This window comes from Somniosus microcephalus, chromosome 2 (genome assembly GCF_052327205.1).
Source record: "Somniosus microcephalus isolate GS21.2 chromosome 2, FLI_Smic_1.0, whole genome shotgun sequence".
Lineage (NCBI taxonomy): Eukaryota > Metazoa > Chordata > Chondrichthyes > Squaliformes > Somniosidae > Somniosus > Somniosus microcephalus.
Window position 1 is genome coordinate 123,041,905 of NC_140988.1, and position 26,472 is coordinate 123,068,376.

General features: G+C 47.5%; 1 protein-coding gene across 2 annotated transcripts in view; it reads left to right on the forward strand.

Annotated features, from left to right (window-relative positions):
* LOC147122924 (leucine-rich repeat, immunoglobulin-like domain and transmembrane domain-containing protein 3) overlaps positions 1–25,864 on the forward strand; it is a 45,809-nt gene extending 19,945 nt beyond the window's left edge. For both annotated transcript variants that reach the window (XM_085962212.1, XM_085962211.1), the window contains 2 exons: positions 13,216–13,521; positions 24,591–25,864. In XM_085962212.1, coding sequence (XP_085818338.1) covers positions 13,216–13,521; positions 24,591–25,642 — 1,358 coding nt within the window. In that variant the 3' untranslated portion in view covers positions 25,643–25,864. The remainder of the gene's footprint in view (positions 1–13,215; positions 13,522–24,590) is intronic.
* Positions 25,865–26,472: the final 608 nt, after the last annotated feature.

Below are 26,472 nucleotides of genomic sequence, written 5' to 3' on the forward strand. Positions count from 1 at the left end.
TGCTTTAAAGTGAAGCATTTTTCTCATGATTTTTTAAAATATGGTCTGTACTGCCTTACCAATGGCATATGTGTACGTGTGTGTGTGTGTGCAAATGTGACTGACAGAAGACATAAGTCTAGAAAATTGGGTGAATGACGTTATCACATAAATACTTTAAACACTGGTTTCAAGTTTCTCACTCTGCTATTTTAATGGCAGCACTGGCACATTTAACATTAAGTTGTGGAGAGAAGTTTGATATGGCCACCTTAATCAGTCATATGATAGCATTGCTCATAGTAATATCTTCAACAAAGATCCTGGGGGTAATTTTCAACTTCGCCAACTGGGCAGTGACCTAGTGGAGCAGATCGTTCACCTGACCTAGAACCCACCCGCTGTCCTCGAACCCACCCGCTGTCCTCGAACCCACCCGCTGTCCTCGAACCCACCCGCTGTCCTCGAACCCACCCGCTGTCCTCGAACCCACCCGCTGTCCTCGAACCCACCCGCTGTCCTCGAACCCACCCGCTGTCCTCGAACCCACCCGCTGTCCTCGAACCCACCCGCTGTCCTCGAACCCACCCGCTGTCCTCGAACCCACCCGCTGTCCTCGAACCCACCCGCTGTCCTCGAACCCACCCGCTGTCCTCGAACCCACCCGCTGTCCTCGAACCCACCCGCTGTCCTCGAACCCACCCGCTGTCCTCGAACCCACCCGCTGTCCTCGAACCCACCCGCTGTCCTCGAACCCACCCGCTGTCCTCGAACCCACCCGCTGTCCTCGAACCCACCCGCTGTCCTCGAACCCACCCGCTGTCCTCGAACCCACCCGCTGTCCTCGAACCCACCCTCTGTCCTCGAACCCACCCGCTGTCCTCGAACCCACCCGCTGTCCACGAACCCACCCGCTGTCCTCGAACCCACCCGCTGTCCTCGAACCCACCCGCTGTCCTCGAACCCACCCGCTGTCCTCGAACCCACCCGCTGTCCTCGAACCCACCCGCTGTCCTCGAACCCACCCGCTGTCCTCGAACCCACCCGCTGTCCTCGAACCCACCCGCTGTCCTCGAACCCACCCGCTGTCCTCGAACCCACCCGCTGTCCTCGAACCCACCCGCTGTCCTCGAACCCACCCGCTGTCCTCGAACCCACCCGCTGTCCTCGAACCCACCCGCTGTCCTAGGACCCACCCGCTGTCCTAGGACCCACCCGCTGTCCTAGGACCCACCCGCTGTCCTAGGACCCACCCGCTGTCCTTGAACCCACCCGCTGTCCTAGAACCCACCCGCTGTCCTAGAACCCACCCGCTGTCCTAGAACCCACCCGCTGTCCTAGAACCCACCCGCTGTCCTAGAACCCACCCGCTGTCCTAGAACCCACCCGCTGTCCTAGAACCCACCCGCTGTCCTAGAACCCACCCGCTGTCCTAGAACCCACCCGCTGTCCTAGAACCCACCCGATGTCCTAGAACCCACACGCTGTCCTAGAGCCCACCCGCTGTCCTAGAACCCACCCGATGTCCTAGAGCCCACCCGCTGTCCTAGAACCCACCCGCTGTCCTCGAACCCACCCGCTGTCCTCGAACCCACCCGATGTCCTCGAGCCCACCCGCTGTCCTCGAACCCACCCGCTGTCCTCGAACCCACCCGCTGTCCTCGAACCCACCCGCTGTCCTCGAACCCACCCGATGTCCTAGAGCCCACCCGCTGTCCTAGACCCCACCCGCTGTCCTAGACCCCACCCGCTGTCCTAGAACCCACCCGCTGTCCTAGAACCCACCCGCTGTCCTCGAACCCACCCGCTGTCCTAGAACCCACCCGCTGTCCTCGAACCCACCCGCTGTCCTCGAACCCACCCGCTGTCCTCGAACCCACCCGCTGTCCTAGAACCCACCCGCTGTCCTAGAGCCCATCCGCTGTCCGTTCCATTGAAATTAATGGAATGAATATCAGTTGGATTCTAAAAAAGGCAGGTGTATCCACTCTGCCAGGTTGTGTAATTGAAAATGACCCCTGTTATTTGATGAGTTGTCACTTGATTTTATAGATTCAGTTCAAACATCAGGAACTTTTGACTTCAGAAAAGGTTAAAGGAAAATGGGGCTGTTGACTCTGAAATAATCCTGGGTATGAGATTTTCAGTTAAGTTTATGGAAGGTGTTGTCTTGTACTATAAACACAAACCTGTGCCTAGAAATTGGATATGGCCTGAAAGTGGGTGGTGTCATGGTCCAGCGCCATTTGGCTGTGTCTGTTGAAAGTGGTCCAGGCAGCACGCAAAATTAGTGCTGTCTGCTCGTTTACATGATTGTAGTGCTGATATCAGCAATAAACGTGCTGCCGATTGGCTTACCGCTCAACAGGTGGGCCAATATCGGGTGCAGTCTAATGGCCAGTAATGTTTAGCCAAGTCTTTCTTCACTACTTAAAGGGAAGTTGCTTTGATGCAGCAGCCCCTCATTGTCATTGGAGATATAGCTCAGCAGCAGCAAAGAGAACGAGCGAGAAGATTCTCCAATGCGGCTCTGGAGGTTCTCCGATGCTGCTCTGGAGGCATTGGTACTGGCAGTGGAGAGGAGACGGGCTGTCCTGTTTCAGTAGGGTGACAGGAAGCCATCAGCACACACTTCAAGAAGGCTATGGCAAGAGATAACTGGGTACGTCACGGACAATGGTGTCATATCGAGGACATAGCTCCAGTGCCGCAAGAAGTTTAATGACCTCATACAGCAAGCCAAGGTGAGTGAAGGCTTCAGCAAATGCCATATCCCACCATCTGCACCACAAGCCTCACACACTGCTCAATGCATCACACTCCCAGCACTCACCTACCAACAATCTCTACATTTCACCACTCAGACCTCACAATCATAACTTCACTTCACCCTTACAACCTTACCAATGCTGCAACACTCACACCCACATCTCACACCTTGCCCACACTGATAGCAATTAAATTATGGCAGTCACATCACCCAAACACATCGCACCACACTCACTCACACACTTCTCTTTCTCTTGCAGGCCAAGGTGTCTCACAACCATCGCGAGCAGTGGCAGATGGGAGGCAGCCAAGCCGCTTTACAGGTCTTGAGCCAATTGGAGGGGATAGTACTCAACATCATTGGAGGGAAAGTTACCGAGGCCGTGGCAAATGCGAATTTGAAGCCCTTGGGGACAATAACGGTTTGCTCATTCCTAATCCTTCTTCTCACATCCCACTTCCCCCTCATCCCACAATCTCTTCTCACTTACAAGCTGCTGATGCTGTATGCATGCATATCTTGCTTTCCCCCCCTTGCCTCATCATAACCTGACTCTTGTGCCTTTCTGTTTAAGATGACCAAGATCTGCCACCCACACAGCCGATCTCCAAAGTAAAGGAGGAGAGTGGTGATGAAGAAGAAGCCACACCGTCACTGCATCTGACACTCGCAGACACCAGCTCAGAAACTGGCACTGTGCGGAATGTAGAGGGTAGTATAGCTGTGGGAACTGCACATGATGAGGCACTGGGCATTAGTGGGCTGCAGCAAGGTTGGGGTAAAGCGTAGTTCAGGGGCCAGCTCCCCTGAGGGTGAGTTTGCGCACGAGTTCTGCTGCACAGGACTCAAATGATGACCTCGATGGGGCGGCCTTCAGAAGATGGGTGATGACCATGCACACCAAAATGCTTGGAGCAATGAGAGCTTGGCAATGTCAAGGAGCATGGAGGAGTCCAGTTCCAACATTGGACGGGGCTTTGCGCAGAGCCTAGGCTGGAAATAAAGGACAGCTCCAGGAGTGACCTTGTGGACCCAGCCATGATGCTACGTGTGATGGGTGATGTCGCGGCATCCATTGCAGCACAGGCGGAAGTGACCCAATGTCTCAGAAGCATAGACTGCTTTCCTGCAGGCTCAGCTTGCTGCCACACAAGATCAGACTGCTGCCATCATTACTGGGTTTACCAGTGTCGAAAGGGGCTTGCAGGGTGTCGCAGCAGGCCAGCAATCTGTCCTCCAACAGATTGCTAGTGATGCTGAGGCATTGCCCCGGGGGAGTGGCAGTGGGTCAGTGGAGCAGGAACCTGCTGTCCTTTCTCAGGATGACAGCATTCTTACTCCCACCACTGCCACTCTGCCATTGCCCTTGCCACTGCCTATCAGCCAGCCAGCCCAGACTGCAGTGGTGGTGCCGAGATAGTGCAGTCTACAGCCGGGCCTTCTAGGTCCATAGCTGGTCGAGATCGTCCTGCAAGGCCATCTGAAGTCTCCCACGCGGAAACTCAGCAGCCTTGCACCAGCCGTGCTGCAGCCACTGGGGGAGCACTGCGTAGGAGCACCAGAATAGGAAGGGACACACAAACGACAGGCATTAAGGGATTGCACAAGGGTGATTAGTTTGCATTGTAATGTACATTGAATAGTTATAAATTTAGTAATTTTGTTTGGAATGTTTGTTTTGTGGTGGCTCTCATTTCAGCTTTGTGCCCAGGAGGATGCTGTGATATTCTGTGACAGAGGGATGATATGATGGGGATGTGGTTGATCGGGATGTGGTGCGAAACGGGGATCTGGGGTTTCATTCACTTGAATCGGAGTCTGATGAGGCATTCACGGACAGCCCGTGCGGAAGGGAAAATTGCTGCTCGTCTACTCCCTTCCTCCTTGTCCTCCTCCTCTTCCTCTTCTTCTACTTGCTCCTCTCCCTCGTCCTCTTCCTGAGGTGGTCCCACAATCCCTGGTGGCAAGGGCTGGGCCCTCATGGTGGCCAAGTTGTGGAACATGCAGCAGACCACCACGAAATGGGACACCCGCTCCGTCGAGTACTGGAGGGTTCCTCCCGAGTGGTCAAGGCAGTGGAACGTTGCTTCAGCAGCCTGATGGTCTGCTCATTGATGTTGCTGGTGGCAGCATGCCTCTCATAATATGAGTGCTGGGCAGGATTGTAGGTTTTGTGGTGGGGAGTCATGAGCGAGGTGGAGAGTGGATAGCCCTTTTCTCCGAGCAGCCAACCTTGGGTTTGACATGGTGGCTGTGTGATGAAATATTTCCATTCATCACTGCCTGTGACTGAGATCAGTTTCAGTGTCATTTCCCTTCCCCCAGACCTCATTGTATTGTGTACTGGAATGTGCTGTATTGTATACTGGAATGTGCTGTGTGTAGGGCTCCGCCCATACCTGGCCCCGTTTGTAAGCTAACTTCAGTGTAGCCCCAATCTCCAGAAGGATGACATCTCTCTCGCTTACATGTTTCATTCTAAGTTAATAAAAGCCTTGTTTTGTTCTGCTACCTTCGAGTCTCGGAATTATTGAGGCACATCAATTTTATTAACTTATTTTTTCAACACTATGGATCAACTCCTGAAACCCGAACGTTTGGATTTGGATCAACATGCTCCGGACGCATCAGCACGCTTCGGACACTGGTTTGAGTGTATGGAATTCTTCCTGGACAATTCCGCAGCCGTCAAAGACGCTACGGACGCTGCAAGGATGAGACTCGGAATTCTGCGGAATTGGGTAAGCCACCGGGTTTACCCCCTCATCCAAGACGCCGAGACGTACCTGGCCGCCTGCGACATCTTAAAGGCGCATTACCAACAGCCTACGAATGAGGTGTGTGCTAGGCACCTGCTCGCTACCCGCGCACAGCGACCTGGGGAATCGGTGGAGGAGTTCCTAAGCACCCTGAAAATGCTTGGCAAAGACTGCAAGTGCCGAGATGTAAAAGCCGCGGTGTACACTGACGAGCTTGTTCGCGATGCCTTCATCACAGGCCTCAGCTCCACTTACATCCGGCAAAGACTGCTGGAAAAAACGGGGTTGGACCTGAAACAGGCTGCGGACACCGCGCGATCCCTGGATGTGGCCCAGAGAAACTCGGACGCCTACTCTTCAGCCCGCGCCGTCCACACCGCCACGTGTGCACCGAGGGCGCCGCCATCTTGGAAGGCATCTTCCCCGCCCGACAGCCCGACACCGGCTGGGCCCCGCTCTCCCCCCAGAAGCCCTACGACAGCCGCGACGCGTCAGGGACCCAACTGCTACTTCTGCGGGCAGCCAAAGCACACCAGAAACCTGTGCCCGGCGAAAGGCACCACCTGCTTTAAGTGCGGTAAGAAGGGGCACTTCGGGAAGGTGTGCAGAGGGAACCCCGCCAGAAAACCCACCACCGCCGCGTGTGCGCCGTGGGAGCGGCCATCTTGGACGCCATCTTGCCCGACCTCGTGGGGTCCGCCATCTTGTGAGCAGACAGCGTGGACGCCATCTTGTATCGATCAGGGCCCTACAGTGGCATCGGTCACAGTGGACCAGACCAGGCCGCACCCGCTATCCAGATCAATGGTGGACATCGAGGTAAACGGGTGCCGGGTTAAATGCTTAATTGACAGTGGAAGCACGGAGAGCTTTATCCACCCAGAACTGGCACAACAACTCTCCCTAAAGGTGGTCCCTACTCAGGGTACCATCTCTATGGCTGACAAAACCCAGACATCGACCATTCTGGGTTACTGCACGGTACAATTGTGCGTTAACGGAACTGTATATGATAATTTTAAAGTATTAATCATGAAGAACCTATGTGCGAGCGTGATCTTGGGCCTGGATTTCCAGTGCAACCACCAAAGCATCACGCTCAAGTACGGTGGGTCCCAGCCGCCCCTCACAGTGTGCGGTCTGGCTACCCTGAAGGTAGAGCCGCCTTCGCTATTCGCGAACCTTACCCCTAACTGCCGGCCAATAGTGACCAAAAGCAGGAGGTACAGCTGGGAGGACAGGCGGTTTATCGCGACCGAGGTAGACAGGCTCCTGAAAGAGCGCATTATTGAACGCAGCAACAGCCCGTGGCGCGCCCAAGTGGTGGTGGTAAGGGGTAGCGAGAAGAAACGGATGGTGATCGACTATAGTCAAACGATCAACAGGTACACCCTACTAGATGCCTACCCGCTACCCCGCATATCAGAAATGGTGAACCAAATCGCCCAATACCGGGTGTTCTCCACCATCGACCTCAAGTCAGCGTACCACCAGCTCCCTATCAGACCAGAGGACCGCCCGTACACCGCCTTCGAGGCGAACGGACGCCTCTACCAATTCCTCAGAGTCCCCTTTGGGGTGACGAATGGGGTCTCGGTCTTCCAGAGGGAGATGGACTGCATGGCCGATGACCACCACTTGCAGGCAACCTTCCCCTACCTCGACAACGTCACCATCTGCGGTCACAACCAGCAGGATCACGACTCGAACCTCGAGAGGTTCCTGAAAACCGCACAAAAACTCAACCTCACCTACAACGAGGACAAGTGCGTTTACAACACCACGCACCTCTGCATACTAGGCAGCGTGGTGGAGAATGGGGAAATCGGACCAGACCCCGACCGATTGCGCCCCCTACGGGAGCTGCCCCTGCCCAACACTCCCAAAGCCCTGAAAAGATGCCTGGGGTTATTTTCTTATTATTCCCAATGGGTCCCCAACTACTCCGACAAAGCCCGCCCCCTCTTGAAAGCATCCTCTTTCCCGCTCTCTGCTGAGGCCCACGCCACCTTCAAAAGCATTAAGCAGGATATTGAGCGGGCCACGCTACAGGCAGTGGACGAGAACACTCCATTTCAAGTGGAAAGTGATGCGTCTGACTTCGCCTTGGCGGCCACCCTCAACCAGGCGGGGCGGCCCGTAGCTTTCTTCTCGAGGACCCTCCAAGGGCCCGAGATCAGACACTCCTCCGTGGAAAAGGAGGCCCAAGCCATCGTGGAGGCAGTGCGCCACTGGCGCCACTACCTAGCCGGCAAACGCTTCACCCTACTTACCGACCAGCGGTCGGTAGCGTTTATGTTCAATAATAAACAGAGGGGGAAGATTAAAAATGATAAGATTCATAGGTGGCGGATCGAGCTCTCCACCTTCGAGTACGACATCATTTACCGGCCAGGGGCCCTTAACGAATCCCCTGACGCCCTCTCACGAGGGATGTGTGCCAGCACCACCGGGGATCGGCTACAGACCCTCCACAACGACCTCTGCCACCCAGGGGTCACGCGGCTGTTCCACTTCATAAAGTCCCGTAACTTACCCTACTCGATTGAGGAAGTTCGGTCCCTGACCAGGAACTGCCGCACTTGCGCTGAGTGCAAGCCTCGGTTCTACCGCCCAGATAGAGCCCACTTAATCAAAGCTACACAGCCCTTTGAGCGGCTCAGCTTAGATTTCAAGGGCCCCCTCCCGTCCGTCGACCGCAATGTTTACTTCCTGAACATTGTGGACGAATACTCCCGGTTCCCATTCGCCTTCCCCTGCCCAGACATGACCAGCGCCACGGTCATTAAATGCCTCAACAGCCTGTTCTGCCTGTTCGGTATGCCGAGCTACATCCATACGGATAGGGGGGCGTCCTTCATGAGTGAAGAGCTACGCCAGTACATGCTGTCCAGGGGGATCGCCACGAGCCGTACCACCAGCTACAACCCCCGGGGTAACGGCCAAGTGGAGCGAGAGAATGGGACAGTATGGAAAGCAGTCACTCTAGCTCTAAGGACCAAGGGCCTCCCTATCTCCCGCTGGCAGGAAGTCCTCTCGGATGTGCTCCATTCGATACGGTCGCTATTGTGTACGGCCACTAATACCACGCCTCATGAATGAATGTTTGTCTTTCCCCGGAAATCCACCTCAGGCGTATCCATGCCGTCATGGCTCTCCGCCCCAGGTCCGGTACTCGTGCGAAGGCATGTGAGGGGCCACAAGACGGACCCTCTCGTGGAGCCAGTACACCTACTCCACGCCAACCCCCAATACACGTATGTCCGGCACGCCGACGGAAGGGAGGACACCGTGTCCATAAAACACGTCGCCCCAGCCGGCATCGACAACAACCACGGCAATAGCGGCAACGATGATCACAGCAACTCTTACCCACCCACTACTCTTTCATCACCCCCGGAAGAACACCGACCAACGGCACCCCCACCAACTACCCCTTCAACAACCCTGGCGGCACCCCCGGCAGAGACCCAGGAGGCTACCGGGGACACCCAGCCGACACCCACGGCACCGCAACAGCCACGTCGGTCGCAGAGGACTATCAAACCCCCGAACAGACTAAATCTATAGAAGGGGTGAATGTGATGAAATATTTCCATTCATCACTGCCTGTGACTGAGATCGGTTTCAGTGTCATTTCCCTTCCCCCAGACCTCATTGTATTGTGTACTGGAATGTGCTGGAATGTGCTGTGTGTAGGGCTCCGCCCATACCTGGCCCCGTTTGTAAGCTAGCTTCAGTGTAGCCCCAATCTCCAGAAGGACGACATCTCTCTCGCTTACGTGTTTCGTTCTAAGTTAATAAAAGCCTTGTTTTGTTCTGCTACCTTCGAGTCTCGGAATTATTGAGGCACATCAGGCTGGAAGACTGCTGGCACACTGGACTGATGCAGGATGAAGGGATCATGGCTGCTGCCAGGATAGCAGGCATTGACCATCAGGAAGTGCTGGACGAGGTTGCACAACTGCACAATGAGTGAGTGGTAGCCTTTGTGGTTATGGAACAACTTAGGATTGTTATACGGTGCCCGCAAAGTCATGTGGGTGCAGTCGATGGCAGCCTGCACCATGGGGAAGCCCACTATCCTGGCAAAGCCACATGCGCACTCCTCCTGCTTCTGTCTGTTCAGTCTACTTTATTATTTTTATTTAATATGTTTTGAAAGTGACTTTCTGTCCTACCTGCTGAAGCTATTATATGGTAAAAACTGTAAATAGAGTTCAATGGAATAAGTACTGAACTAAATGCTTAAATAAATAGAAATGAAAATGCTGGAAATACTCAGGAGGTCAGGCAGCATCTGTGGAAAGAGAAACAGAGTTAATGTTTCAGGTCAATGACCTTAAATAAATACTTAGCTCTTTCTGACTGTCATTTGCTTGTAGGTTGTTGCTTTTTTTGGAACGGCTGGGAACATGGTAACTCAGAGTTTTGGGAGTCTTTACCTCGCTCCTGACCTTGTTGCGACTTACCTGCCAGCACTTCTAAGTGGTGGTGATGCTTTACGCAAATTTCCAGTCTACGATTCGTTGAGGCTTGCTGTATCCTAATTAGCAAGTCCGGGGGTTAGGGAAAACTCCCAGCATTCATCCATCTTTAATTTCAATCCCACTGGGGGGATGGGCTGCCTGTGCTTGTGCCTGAGAGTCTGGAAAATTGGGTGCCTGCTGTCAGTCCCTGGGAGGTGTCACATCCCCTCCCCTCCCCTCCGAAATACAGCCAAAGTGCCCATATCAGCCCCTTTGTAAAAAGGCTACACTTAAATAAAACATTTTAAAATCTGACTTTTTACTTTCGTGGGTTCAGGCCATGAGCCAGGCCTGGACCCCTAGTGGGACCTACAGTCACCATTTGACACTTGGGCTGGACTTTTCCTTACCTTGGCATGTCCAGTGTGCCCGGTGTCCATAGCGGGTCTCGACCCTGCTGCTGGCTCCATGCCACTGTACAAAATGAACTTACGTTAATGAGGCCTATTAAGCCCACCCAGCGTGCTACCAAGCCCAATTAGATGGAGCGGGTCTGGTGACATCATTCATGTTTTAAGCCGGGATTTTTAAAGGGACCCTGGCCACATAGTGAGTGTTGAATCTTTACAATAATATAATAAAAGTTATATGTGAATGACAAAGAAATATTTAAATATCATTATCATTAAGCAATATGACTCCATTTACAAATACGATCAAGAACATAATTAAAAAAGTACATTAATTGGGAAGTTGTTGGTGGTTTGGTCACAAATCTATAGGGGGCGAAATTTGGCTCCTTTGTGCCTGCCGTTACTGCCTCCAGGGGGTGTTAACCGGGCGCAAAGGGGTTATCGCCTGGGGGGGTGGGGGGGAAACGCCTTCCGCGAAATTCGGCGGGGTGTTACTGAGGTGCTACCCGATAGCGCCATGCCCTGCCGGTAGCATCCTGCGCCGCCGCACCTCCCCATGATGACATCATCACTGCGCGCGGTGACCCTTTAATGCTCCGCGGGTCACCTTACCGCCCCATGCCAGAAATTCGGCTGGGCCCCACGAGGCTGCCGCGGGCGGTGTCAGCGCCAGTGTTGTGGGTTGTGAATCGGGCCGACCTCCACTCACGGGGCGGTAGTTAAAGGGGAGGTGCGGCCACGACCCGCGCCGCCATTTTCTGTTTTTTGGCCGACCTGCAGGTCGGCCCTCCGTGATGTGCTGTGGCGTGGTCCTGGCCACCATTGTGCAGCCCGGCACTGCGTCTCGGTGCCAGGCTGCAGCCATGGCACTATGCCGCCCGGCTAGCCTATATGGGGCCATTGGAGGCCCTGCAGAGTGAGCAGCGGCCCTCCACTTTAACTGAAGGGGAGGGGCGTTGAAACGCGGCAGCGTACTGCGGAGCGCTGCCGATCGCGCCTCGACATCACCTCGGTTACCGCTCCACCAGGAACTGGAGTGCCCGACATTGTGCTCCACTTCCTGGGCGTGGCAGTAAGGTGAATTTCGTAACCAGGGCGGGACTTCTTCGCTGGGTGCAGGTGTCTCGCCTCGCCAGCATTACTGCCCTGAAACAGGGTGCTACCGAATTTTGCGCCCATAGACTTTTGTATCAGTAACTGGTACAAATAAAAGATGTGTGTATTGGTAATATATAACATTAAGCAGATTTTAAATGTAATTTTAAAGGGGTGGATTTACAATCATACGCAAGTTCAGCAGAAGAGCTGCGGAATCCCTGACAAACAGTGTAAGTGGTGCTTACAATGTGTTTCTGGGATTTCTGCAGCTCTTACATTGAAGTTAACAATGGACAAATGAGAGAACCTCCACAGAAATTCACCCCCAAAGCCTTAGACTGAAAAATTAAATTAGTTATATTCAGGGGATGAAAGCAAATTGAACTCGTGGAATGAGTGATGAGAATGAAATTGTTATGGTTGATGGCTTGATTTAATCAGTAACTGGACAATCACAGTATACTGTGAGAAAAACCTGACCAGAAACAACACAAAAATTTATTTAAATGGTATTTGTAATTTTTTATAGTGCAGATCAATTCACTGCAATTACTGTTGAGCTGGAAGGCAACAGCCGAAAATTGCCAGTGAAAAATGTATTTCCCTCACCATTTACACTTCAGGAATTTATGAATTAACATTTACCAGTAGCTTTTCAAGTAGAACAGAATCTCCATCAATCTGTTAGCTGATGTAATCAACATGTTTTTATTTTGGTTTGCTTTTCATGCTGTCAAGTAATCAGCTGGAGCAATGACCACGGAACTCATGCCTCAGGTTGACAGACGTGGTTCCCGAGCTGTGTGAATCCCGTGGCCATGCAGGGAAATTTAAAAATAGAGGGGAAAAGTCTCTTATGTGCCTGTAAAGTACCTAATAATGATTTCAATTGGGTCCCCCACCATTGCAGGTCAGTCAGCTCTGCGATGACAGATGCGCCTGTGAGAAAGGCACGTGGGAGCGAGAGCACAGCGGGTTCCTGACCCGCTGTCAAAATAAACAACTTTCCTACCTGACCCGCCACCGATCGTGCTCGCTACCACCTTGGTTTCACTTGGCATACTGGTCGCCAAAGATCCACAAGGCCACTGAGAGGCTGGGACAGTGGGAACTCGAGGTGTTGAGAGTCCCTGACCACAGGCCTGCTCCCCTCCTGACCTTGTTTGCTGCAGATGGAAGCTCTGCTCCTTACAAGGCTTCATAAACTCCTCAACGTAAGGCCAGGACCTGAGGCCTGGCCTAAATTACAGCCCTTCTGGCACAAGCCCGCCAGAACTACAACAGAGTGCACTAGAAGGACACAGATTTTCACTTCCATCATAGCGATTATTATTACTTTAAATTCAAATATAAGTGAAACTCTACAAAGGGTATATTTGCTGGGCTGCTTCGGAGGAATGAAGAAAGCATTTAATTTCAAAAAAGTATTGTTGGATGGTCCTGTACAGAGATTTGGGGATTTATTACATGCAATAGCCAAATGTAACAAGTGCACTTTTTGATTGGGCAGTCTAGAACCTCTGGAAAGGTAGATAATAAAACTGTACACATGATAATTAAGTATTTTTACTGAAGGATTTTTATTTTAATAACAAGTTTTGGTTTGAGTAATTATTTTTGGGAATGTGTCACAAAACAAGGATTTTATTGACTTCAGAGAAAATCCATGTGATAGTTTTATTTATTTAAAAAAAAGCAATGGCCTTAAATGTTTTTCTCTTCTTTAGGTTTCCAAGACAACCCATGGTTCTGTGACTGTAGGATATCGAAGCTACTTGAACTTTCTAAGTCAGAAGAAACGTCTGTTATTCTCATGGATCCACTCGTAACGTGTAGTGGGCCTGAAAATATTGCCGGTGTTTTATTCCAGAGAGTTGAACTTGAAAAGTGCCTCAAACCATCAGTCATGACTTCAGCAACCAAAATTACATCGTCACTTGGAAGTAATGTTTTGCTCCGCTGTGATTCAACAGGATATCCAACCCCATTGCTTGTCTGGTTCAGAGCAGATGGCTTACCAGTTAATTATACAGGTAATTCACTCAACAACTTGCATTTATATAGCACCTTTAACATAGTAAAATGTCCCAAGGCACTTCACAGGAGTGTTATCAAAAAAAAATTGACACTGAGCCACATAAGCAGAAATTAGTACAGGTGACCAAAAACTTGGTTAAGGAGGTAGGTTTTAAGGAGCGTCCTAAAGGAGGAGAGGTAGAGAGGTGGAAAGGCTTAGTGAGGGAATTCCAGAGCTTAGGGCCCAGGCGGCTGAAGGCATGGGCGCCAATGGTGGAGCGATTAAAATCTGGGATGCGCAAGAGGCCAGATTTGGAGGAGCGTAGAGATTTCGGAGGGTTATAGGGCTGGAGGAGGTTACACAGATAGGGAGGGGCAAAGCCATGGAGGGATTTGAAAACAAGGATGAGAATTTTAAAATCGAGGCATTGCTTAACCAGGAGCCAATGTAGGCCAGCGAACACAGGGGTGATGGGTGAATGGGACTTGGTGCGAGCTAGGATACGGGCAGCAGAGTTTTGGATGACTTCAAGTTTATGGAGGGTGGAGAGTGGGAGGTCAGCCAGGAGAACATTGGAATAGCCAAGTCTAGAGGTAACACAGGCATGGAGGAGGGTTTCAGCAGCAGATGAGTTGAGGCAGGGGCGGAGACAGGCAATGTTATGGAGGTGGAAATAGGTGGTCTTGGTGATGGAGTGGATATATAGTTAGAAGCTCATTTCAGTGTCAACTAGGACGCCAAGCTTGCAAACAGTCTGGTTCAGTGTCAAATAGTGGTCAGGGAGAGGGATGGAGTCAGTGGCTAGGGAACAGAGTTTGTAGTGTGGACCGAAGATGAAGGCTTCGGTCTACTCAATATTTAGTTGCTGGAAATTTTTGCTCATTCAGGACTGGATGTTGGACAAGCAGCATGACAAATCAGAGATGGTGGAGGGGTTGAGAGAGGTCAACGTACATGTGGAACCTGTGTTGTGCTTTCGGATGATGTCGTCAAGGGACAGCATGTAGATGAGAATTAGGAGGGGGGCAAGGCTAGATCCTTGGAGGACTCCAGAGATAACGGTGTGGTAAGAGAAGCTAGTGCAGGAGCGTTTCAGGCTACAACTGGATAGATAAAATTGGAACCAGACGAGGACATTCCTCACCCGCCTCCCCTCCCACCAGCTGGATGACGGAGGAGAGGCGTTGGAGGAGCATGGTGTGGTCAACTGTATCAAAGACAGCAGACAGGTCAAGAAGGATAGTTTACCACGGTCAAAGTCACATAGAATGCCATTTGTGACTTTGATAAAGGCCATTACAGTGCTGTGGCAGGGGCGGAAACCTGATTGGAGGGGTTCAAACATGGTGTTGCGGGAAAGATGGGCATGGATTTGGGAGTTGACAACATGTTCAAGGATATATGCCAGGAAGGGCAAGTTGCAGATGGAGTGGCATTTTAAATATACACTTAGAGCATACAAGCCAAAATGACCAACAACTTGCAGTTAATGTAGCAAAATGTCCGAAGGTGCTTGTAATCAGATTGTAATCAAGAAACTGAAGGATTGTAATCAGACAACAATTGACACCGAACCAAAGAAGGAGATATTAGGACAGGTAAAAAATGCTTTGTCAAGGAGTTAAGTTTCAAGGAGCGCCTTAAAGGAGGAGAGAAGTGGAGAGGTGGAGGGATTTAGGTAGGGAATTCCAGAGCTTAGTTTCTAGACAGTTGAAGGCACAGCTTCCAATCGTGACGCAAAGGAAGTGGGAGATGCAGAAGAGGCCAGAGTTGAGAATGAAATGAATCTGTTGGAGCACCAATGCTATAAGGTTGTGAATGCAGATTCTACTGAATTTCCAATCTTCAATGTGGAGAGGTATTGAAAGGAAACCAGGCATCTCCAGAATGGAAAGATCAAAAAAAAAGGTCAACCATAGGTCCTCTTACATATCACTTGAATGCTGGTACAAAGAAGTATTGGAGGATGCCCAGGAGTAATTCATTAGCCTGCATCTAGTCTGTCTAGTCCTGTTAGAAATGTATAAGTTTCAATGAGATCCCCTCTCATTCATCTAAACTCCAGCGAGTATAAGCCCAATCGACCCAATCTCTCCTCATACTTCATTCCTGCCATCCCAGGTATCAGTCTGGTGAATCTTCGCTGCACTCCCTCCATGGCAAGAACATCCTTCCTCAGATAAGGTGACCAAAACTGCACACAATACTCAAGCAACGGTCTCACCAAGGTCTTGTACAACTGCAGCAAGACATCTTTGTTCCTGTACTCGAATCCTCTCGCTACGAAGGCCAACATACCATTTGCCTTCTTAACCACCTGCTGCACCTGCATGCTTACTTTCAGCGACTGGTGCACAAGGACACCCAGGTCTCGTTGCACTTCCCCTTCTCCCAATCTATTGCCGTTCAGATAATAATCTGCCTTCCTGTTTTTGCCACCAAAGTGAATAGCCTCACATTTATCCACATTATACTGCATCTGCCATGCATCTGCCCAATCACCCAACCTGTCCAAATCATACTGGAGTTTCTCGGCATCCTCCTCACAGCACACACGCCCACCCAGCGTTATGTCGTCTGCAAGCTTGGTGATATTACATCTAGTTCCCTCGTCTAGATCATTAATATATATTGTGAATAGCTGGGGTCCTAGCACCGATCCCTGCGGTACCCCACTAGTCACTGCTTGCCACTCGGAAAAAGACCCATTTATTCCAACTCTGCTTCCTGTCTGCCAACCAGTTCTCTATCCAAGTCAGTACCTTGCCCCCAATCCCTTGTGCTTTAACTTTACATGCTAATCTCTTATGAGGGACCTTATAGAAAGCCTTCTGAAAGTTCAAATACACCACATCCACTGGTTCTCCCTTATCTACTCTACCAGTTACATCCTCAAAAAATTACAGTAGATTAGTCAAGCATGATTTACCTTTTGTAAATCCATGTTGACTTTGTCCGATCCTGTCACTGTTTTCCAAGTGCTCTGCTATTACATCTTTTATAATGGACTCTCTCATTTTCCCCACTACCAATGTCAGGCTTACCGGTCTATAATTCCCCGTTTTCTCTCTACCACCTTTTTTGAATAGTGGGGTAACAGTAGCTACCCTCCAATCCATGGGAACTGTTCCAGAGTCTGTAGAAATTTGGAAGATGACCAGCAATGCATCTATTATTTCTAGGGCCACTTCCTTAAGTACCCTAGGATGTAGATTATCAGGCCCTGGGGATTTATCAGCTTTCAATCCCATCAATTTTGCTAACACCATTTCCCTACAAATACTGATTTCTTTCAGTTCCTCCCTCTCATTAGACCCCGACATCTCTGGGAGGTTATTTGTGTCCTCCTTTGTGAAGACAGAACCAAAGTATGTATTTAATTGGTCTGCCATTTCTTTGTTCCCCATTATAAAGTCCCCTGATTCTGACGGCAAGGGACCTATGCTTGACTTCACCAATCTTTTTCTCTTCACATATCTATAGAAGCTTTTATAGTCCGTTTTTATGTTCCCCACAAGCTTACACTCATACTCTATTTTCCCCCTCTTAATTAATCTCTTTGTCCTCCTTTGCTGAATCCTAAACTGCCCCCAATCCTCAGGTTTGCTGCTTTTTCTGGCCAATTTATATGTCCTCTCCTTGGATCTTATGTTATCCCTAATTTCCCTTGTTAGCCACAGTTGAGTCACCTTTTTTGTTTTATTTTTATGCCAAGCAGGGATGAACAAATTCTGTAGTTCATCCATGCGATCTTTAAATGTGTGCCATTGCCTATCCACCGTCAACCCTTTAAGTAACGTTCCCCAATCCATCCTACCCAACTTGCGCCTCATACTGTCGTAGTTTCCTTTATTTAAATTCAGGACCCTAGTCTCTGAGTCAAATACTTCCCTCTCCATCTTAATGAAGAATTCTGTAATATTATGTTCGCTCCGCCCAAAGTGGCCTCGCACAACAAGATTGTTAATTAATCCTTTCTCATTACATAATACCCAGTCTAAGATAGCCTGATCTCTAGTTGGTTCCTTGACATATTGGTCCAGGAAACCATCCCGTATACACTGTGGGAATTCCTCCTCCACAGTATTATTACTAATTTGGTTAGCCCAATCTATATGTAGATTAAAGTCACCCATGATAACTGCTGTGCCCTTATTGCACGCGTCTCTAATTTCCCATTTAATGCCATCCCCAACCTCAGCATTACTGTTTGGGGGTCTGTATACAACTCCCACTAACATTTTCTGCCCCTTGATATTTCTCAGCTCTACCCATACAGATTCCACATCATCAGAGCTAATATCCTTCCTTATTATTGTGTTAATCTCTTTAACCAGCAATGCTACCCCACCTCCTTTTCCTTTTTGCCTGTCTTTCCTGAATATTGAATACCCCTGGATGTTGAGTTCCCAGCCTTGGTCATCCTGGAGCCATGTTTCCATAATCCCAATCATATCATATCTGTTTACATCTATTTGCGCAGCTAATTCATCCACCTTATTACGAATGCTCCTCGCATTAAGACACAAGGTCTTCAGGCTTGTTTGTTTAACACTCTTAGACCTTTTAGAATTATTATTTACTGTGGCCATGTTTGATTTAAACCCTTGATTTCTTTGACTGCCACTTTTGCTTTTTTCCTTCCTGTCTTTTGCTTCTAACCTTGTTTCCCTTTCCTCTGTCTCCCTGCACAGGTTCCCAACCCCCTGCCATTTTAGTTTAAACCCTCCCCAACAGCACTAGCAAACACTCCCCCAAGGACATCGATCCCGGTCCTGCCCAGGTGCAAACCGTCCAGTTTGTACTGGTCCCACCTCCCCCAGAACCGGTTCCAATGTCCCAGGAATTTGAATCCCTCCCCCTTGCACCATTCCTCTAGCCACGTATTCATCTGAAATAGCCTTCTATTTCTACTCTGACTAGCACGTGGCAGTGGTAGCATTCCTGAGATTGCTACCTTTGAGGTCCTATTTTTTAATTTACCTCCTAACTCCCTATATTCAGCTTTTAGGACCTCATCCTGGTTTTTACCTATATCGTTGGTACCTATATGCACCATGACAACTGGCTGTTCACCCTCCCCCCCCCAGAATGCCCTGCAGCTGCTCCGAGACATCCTGACCCTTGCACCAATGAGGCAACATACCATCCTGGAGTCTCGTTTGTTGCCGCAGAAATGCCTATCTATTCCCCTTACAATAGAATCCCCTATTACAATAGTGCTCCCACTCTTTTTCCTCCTGTCCTGTGCAGCAGAACCACCCACGGTGCCAGGAAGTTGGCTGCTGCTGCCTTCCCCCAATAAGCCATTTCACTCAACAATATCCAAAGCGGTATATCTGTTTGAGAGGGGGATGTCCACAGGGGACCCCTGCACTACTTTCCTGCGCCTACTACTCTGCCTGGCAGTCACCCATTCCCTTCCTGCCTGTGCAGCCTTTACCTGCGGTGTGACCAACTGATTAAATGTGATATCCACGATGTCCTCAGCATCGCAAATGCTCCAGTATGTATCCATTCGCAGCTCCAGCGCCGCAATGCGGTCTGCCAGTAGCTGCAGCTGGATACACTTCCCGCACACATGGTTGTCAGGGACACAGGAAGCGTCCCTGATTTCCCACATAATGCAGGAGGAGCATGCCACGGGGCCGAGCTGTCCTGTCATGACTTACCCTTTAATTAATTCAAATTAAATTAAATCAAATCAATACCTTGGGGAGATTAAAATATTAAAATAAAATTAGAAATATAATAAGATAAAGTAATGTAAAACTCACTAATTAATGCCGCATCTCATATGTTAAGTCCTATCTGATTCTTGCTTTAATGAAGCAATCTGGACAAACTGCACAAACCCATTCTTTGTTGGTTGAAAGAATATATTTTGACACTGGTTTTTAGAGATGTGAGCACTGGCTCCATAAATAATTGTTAGTCAATGAAGGTAGACAAAACTGATAAGTTTATTTGAGAAGAATGAGAAATAATATTAGAAAATAAGGAAACTAGAGAATAGGGACAGATTTTTTTAATGTTTTTACAATTGTTTATTTCAATATATTTATATATATATTTCATTTATATATCACAATAATAAAGTTGGCCCTAACAATTCAGTAGAATTATGATTATGGTATTAAATGACTCGAACCTCACAGTATGTGAGCTGAAATGTTTAAAAATGTCTGGTCATAGAGTACAAAATTGTCTGGCGATACCTGTACTGTAAGGGTTACCATGCCACTTTACTAGTTTACAACCTAATAAGAAATATTTTGGTGTTAAATCAATTTAGGGAGTTAACGAAAAACTGGCAATAGCTAATCGGCAGCCTGAAGTTAATGGGAAAGAAAATCGGGCAGGGTGTAAAACAGGCTGCCGATTTGCTATCGCATGTTTTCCATTACCTTCGAAGACCAGTTTTACCTGATTTATGTTTAGTTTTCCTATCGCAATTCTGTGGAGACTTGCTGTTTCCAGGCTGAAAGTTGCAGTGAACTGCACAGCTGGTGAGAGATTTGTCAACTAGAAATTCTCATAGAAGGAATCAGCAATTTTAAAATTTAGAACTCACCGGGTGTGTAGTTGAGCAGCTCCGCTGACTATCCTGTTCAAAATTTGAATCTCCATGGAAATAAGGGTAAGAAATTGAAAATGAAATTTCTCCCAGAATCATAGAATCATAGAATTCTTACAGCACAGAAGGAGTCCATTCGGCCCGTACCAGCTCTCTACACTTAAGCTAGTCCCACTCACCCGCCCTTTCCCTGTAGCCCTGCAAAAAAAATTTCCTTCAGGTACTTATCCAATTCCCTTTTGAAAGCCACAATTGAATCTGCCTCCACCACCCTCTCAGGCAGTGCATTCCAGATCCTAACCACTCGCTGTGTAAAAAAGGTTTTCCTCATGTTGCCTTTAGTTCTTCTGCCAATCACCTTAAATCTGTGTCCACTGGTTCTCGACCCTTCCGCCAATGAGAATAGTTTCTCTCCATCTCCTCTGTCTAGATCCCTCATGATTTTGAACACCTGGACCAAATCTCCTCTCAACCTTCTCTGCTCTATGGAGAACAAACCCAGCTTCTCTAGTTTATCCACATATTTGAAGTCCCTTGTCCCTGGAATCATTCTTGTAAATCTTTACTGCTTCCTCTCTAAGGCCTTCACATCCTTCCTAAAGTGCGGTGTCCAGAATTGGACACAATACTTCAATTGAGGCTGAACCAGTGTTTTATAAAGGTTCATCATAACTTCTTTGCTTTTGTACTCTATGCCTCTATATATGAAGCCCAGGATCCTGTATGCTTTTTTAACCGTTTTCTCAACCTGCCCTGCCACCTTCAACGATTTGTGCACACATAACCCCCAGGTCTCTCTGTTCATGCACCTGCTTTAGGATTGCACCCTTTAGTTTATATTGCCTCTCCTCATTCTTCCTACCAAAATGTATCACTTCGCACTTTTCTGCGGTAAATTTCATCTGCCACATGTCCGCCCATTTCACCAGCTTGAAGTCTATCACTATTCTCCTCACTGTTCACTATACTTCCAAGTTTTCTGTCATCTGCAAATTTTGAAATTGTGCCCTGTACACCCAAGTCCAAATCATTAATATATATCAAGAAAAGCAGTGGTCCTAGTACTGACCCCTGGGGAACACCACTTCTCAACCTTCCTCCAGTCTGAAAAACAACTATTCTCGATTACTCGCTGTTTCTGTCAATTAGCCAATTTTGTATCCATGCTGCCACTGTCCCTTTTATTCCATGGGCTTCAACTTTGCTGGCAAGCCTATTATGTGGCACTTTATCAAATGCCTTTTGGAAGTCCATGTACACCACATCAACCGCATTGCCCTCATCCACCCTCTCTGTTACCTCATCAAAAAACTCGATCAAGTTAGTTAAACATGATTTGCCATTAACAAATCTGTGCTGGTGTTCCTTAATTAATCCACACTTGTCCAAGTGACTGTTAACTTTGTCCCTGATTATCATTTCAAAAAGCTTCCCCACCACCGAGGTTAAACTGACTGGCCTGTAGTTGTTGGGTTTATCCTTACACTCTGTTTTGAACAAGGGTGTAACATTTGCAATTCTCCAGTCCTCTGGCACCACCCCCCATATCTAAGGAGGATTGGAAGATTATGGCCAGTACTTCCACGATTTCCTCCTTAATGTCCCTCAGCATCCAAGATGCATCCTATCTGGTCCTGGTGACTTATCTGCTTTAAGTACAGACAGCCTTTCAATACTCCGCTTTATCAAGATTTATCTCATCCAGTATCTCCAGTAACTCCTCTTTCACTATGATTTTGGCAGCACCTTCCTCCTTGGTGAAGACAGATGCAAAGTACTCATTTAGTACCTCAGCCATGCCCTCTGCCTCCATGCATAGGTCTCCTTTTTGGTCCCGAATCATCTCCACCCCTCTTTTTACTACCCATTTATTATTTATTAGCCTATGTAAGACTTTTGAATCTCCTTTTATGTTAGCTGCCAATCTATTCTCATACTCTCTCTTTGCCCCATTTATTTTCTTTTTCACTTCCTCTCTGATCTTTCTATATTCAGCCTGATTCTCACTTGTATTCTCAACCTGACATCTGTCATACGCGCTCTTTTTCTGCTTCATCTTACTCTCTATCTCTTTCATCATCCAGGGAGCTCTGGCTTTAGTTGCCCTACATTTCCCCCTCGTGGGAATGTATCTCGACTGTACCCAAACCATCTCCTCTTTAAAAACAGCCCATTGTTCGATTACAGATTTTTCTGCCAATCTTTGATTCCAATTTACTCGGGCCAGATCCATTCTCAATCCACTGAAATTTGCCTTTCTCCAATTAAGTATATTTACTCTAGATTACTCTCTGTCCTTTTCCATAGCTAATCTAACCCTTATACACTGTGATCACTGTTCCCTATATGTTCCCCGACTGACACTTGCTCCACTTGCACCATCTCATTCCCCAGAACTAGATCCAGCAACGCCTCCTTCCTCATTGGGTCAAAAACGTACTGATCAAGAAAGTTCTCCTGAACACACTTCAGAAATTCTTCCCCCTCTCTGCCCTTTACACTATTACTACCCCAGTCTATGTTAGGATAGTTGAAGTCCCCCATTATCACTACTCTATATTTCTTGCATCACTCTGTAATTTCCCAGCAAATTTGCTCCTCTATATCCTTCCCACTAGTTGGTGGAATATAGAATACTCCTCCTAGTGTAATGGTACCTCTACTATTTCTTATCGCTAACCAAATAGATTCTGTCCTTAACCCCTCCAAGACATCCTCTCTCTCCAGCACTGTAACATTCTCCTTAACTAATACTGCCACCCCACCTCCTTTCTTTCCTTCCCTATCTTTCCTGAACACCTTATATCCAGGAATATTTAAAACCCTTTTTGAGCCAGGTCTCTGTTATCACCATGGCATCATATTCCCATGTGGCTATTTGCGTCTGCAGCTCACCAACCTTATTTACCACACTTCATGCATTCACACACACACTGTAAACCTATCTTAGACCTTCTTGTATTCGTTCTTACTCTGACTCCACCTAATACCTTACTATTTCTTACTCTATTGCTATCTGTCTCTCCCAATCCTTTGTGTACTTTGTTTCTCCTTTCTAATGTTACATCCTGGTGTCCAGCCCCCTGCCAAATTTGTTTAAACCCTCCCCAACAGCACTAGGAACCCATCCCCCCCCCCCCCACAAAGACATTGGTTCCGGCTCTGTTGAGGTGCAATCAGTCCGGCCTGTAAAGGTCCCGCCTCCCCCAGAACTGGTCCAGATAGAAAAGTGTCAAATTTTTGTACTAACTAAAAATAATAATACTTTACAACAAATATATCCTTTGTTTATTAATGTTCCCTTATAAGCTGTTTATTATCCGAAGTCTTTACATCCGACTTCATTTGCCATAACTTTTGTTTTACATGAGTCCACTTGTTATCAACAACTTACACATAAAGCTTTTCGCATAAAAAATGTCCCAAAGCACTTTTCAGGAGATCACCAAGCAGGAAGTGAGAACGACATTAGGAAAAGTGGCTAAAAGTTTGGCTACAGAAGTAAGTTTTGAGAAAGTTTTTGAAGGTAGGGAGAGAAGAAGCAAGGCAGTGGTGGCTTAAGAAGAAACCCAAAGTGTAGGGACATGCTGGCTGAAGGCTCTGCGGAGGGCAGGAGATACAGCCATAGTTATTCAAATTTTGAGAGCAGGGTGTATGTTCTGGGACATAGGTCTGCAGGTAATGCGGAGCTAAGTCATGGAGGGATTTGAAAACACAATGAGGATTTGAAAGTCCATGCCATATGCTGGATTCCGGAGAGAGGCACTGACCGGAAGGGGCCAAACAGCACTGCTAGGTTTGGGAGGTGGGTATATGCCCAGCACATTCCCACTGAGATACGCCAACAGCACTTGCTGAGTGTTTTATTCCCATGACCCCACTGGCAGATCAGCCGTTTCGATGCCAACGGGATTTTCAGAGGGGAGTGATTTTCATTATTAAAGCTCACATCACTTATCTATGTCTCTGTGCTGGGTTTGCGGTGGGGGGGGCGGCAATTAGGCATTGGAGCAATTCTTTTCTGTAAAGAGCTGCTCCATGGGGCATATGAATTTAGGAAGTGGGCCAGATATGGTCTGCAGGGTAGGGGATATTATAATTGTGGTATTAAATGACTCTTGAATCTCACAGTATGTGAGCTGAAATGTTGCACACTCCTTCTTTGCTCCTATCTGAACTTATTCCACAATAACTGCAACAATATTTTTGTCTTCAGAATGTCTATAATTATTTTATTATTTCATTCCGTTGTATTTCCAACTTAGAATTGTTTTAACACTAGAAATTCTGTAGGCTAAATAATGAGATTCTAGTATCGGACAAGACCCAATATTTGTTTATTAATGAATAAGTATAATTTCAGTTTCTGTTCAGTTGTATTTAATTAATTATTATGAAAATATTAAAACCCTTCGATTGAAAACCTCAATTAAAGGTATTTTTGGACAGAGTAATATTATGCTGCACGAATTAATGTTTCTACTGCGTTAAAATGTCATTTCTTTCAGTCATACAAGAATCACCAGCAGATGGGATCCGATGGTCAATAATAAGTTTGATGGGAATTTCCTATAAGGATGCTGGTGAATACAGATGTAGAGCAAAAAATTTGGCAGGTGCGTCAGTAGCTTCTATCACTCTCACCGTTGTAGGAATCGTTACTACAGCTCCCCCCCAGAGGAGGAACTTTTTAAAGAAATCAAGTACAGAACAAAAAAATTCAACCCAAGTGAATATGGAACAACAGATGGAAAGTTTGACAACTGAAACACCATCGTCTATCTCCACCACAGCATCAGCTAAGAAAAAGGTCGCACATGTTGATCAAGCCAAGCCTGTGGCAGATGAAAAAATGCTTACCAAAGTGCAAGTAGAGGGAAATTCAAACAAAGTAACTCCACAAGTCAATGGGGACAAGAAAGAAGTTTTATCTTTAAATACAACTCCAACACCAGAGCAAAATGTTATTATTAAGAATCTAAAAGTTATCAATGAGACGGATCAGAGAGTCTTTGTGACCTGGAAGATTTCAGATTATAGAAGTGACACTGCCTTAAATGTACTCTACTCAAAGTATGGCGAAAAAGATGTGCAGAAAATCAATATAGACCCTAGCAAAAGCAAAATCTCAATAGGCGGATTGACGCCAAACACAAAATATATGGCATGCATATGCCCAAAGGGAATCCAACCTAAAAGAGAACAATGTGTAGTTTTCTCAACAGAGGGCGAAACCAACACAAGTAGCCATCAAACTCTATCGATTATTATTGTTGTTAGTATAGGGTGTGTTATTGCGGGAGGACTCCTTTTTATGCTGGGCTATGTGGTTGTCAAAGTGCACTGCAAAAAGAAAGAAACTGGAGAACAGGAGCTAATCAAAGATTCTTATGTAAAATTTGAAACAGTGTCACTCAGACCACAGCCAGTGAGGAGAGGGAATGATCTGTGGACACGACGAGATACTGAATCCCAAAGAGCACTATTATGCTCAAGACCCAGCATAGCTTCACAGATGACCTTCAGAAGTGACAGTTCTAGGTCTGAGTATCTTTGCTAATTTGTGCAGCACACTGACCAATCTACAATGAAATGACATCTTTGTGAAGTCTGCAGATTGTTTTTTATATGTTAATGTGTATATGTACAGTGAGAAACACCCATTTATATAACATCATTTTTCAAATCATATTCAATATATAAAGTGTTATTTCATACTGAATGCAAAGCTTCATAAGGTACATCTTTATAATAAAATTGCTTGCGTCTGTTGTGACCATCATCTACATTGTGAGTGTCAAGAATAACTGTCAATTTTCTTCTTCCTCACTGGTTATTTCATTAAGGGGGAAGAATTTGTGTTCGCCAGCAAAGTTGCCGGTAACTGCAGTTAACTGCAGAGAAAAAGATTGGTGAAGTAAAGCGTAGGTCCCTTGCAGTCAGAATCAGGGGAATTTATAATGGGGAACAAAGAAATGGCAGACCAATTAAATACATACTTTGGTTCTGTCTTCACAAAGGAGGACACAAATAACCTCCCAGAGATGTCAGGGAACATAGGGTCTAATGAGAGGGAGGAACTGAAAGAAATCAGTATTTGTAGGGAAATGGTGTTGGGGAAATTTACAGGATTGAAGACCGATAAATCCCCAGGGCATGATAATCTACATCCTAGGGTATTTAAGGAAGTGGCCCTAGAAATAGTAGATGCATTGCTGATCATCTTCCAAAATTCGATAGACTCTGGAACAGTACCCATGGATTGGAGGGTAGCTAATGTTACAATATTCAAAAAAGGTGGTAGAGAGAAAACGGGGAATTATAGACCGATAAGCCTGACATTGGTAGTGGGGAAAATGCTAGAGTCCATTATAAAAGATGTAACAGCAG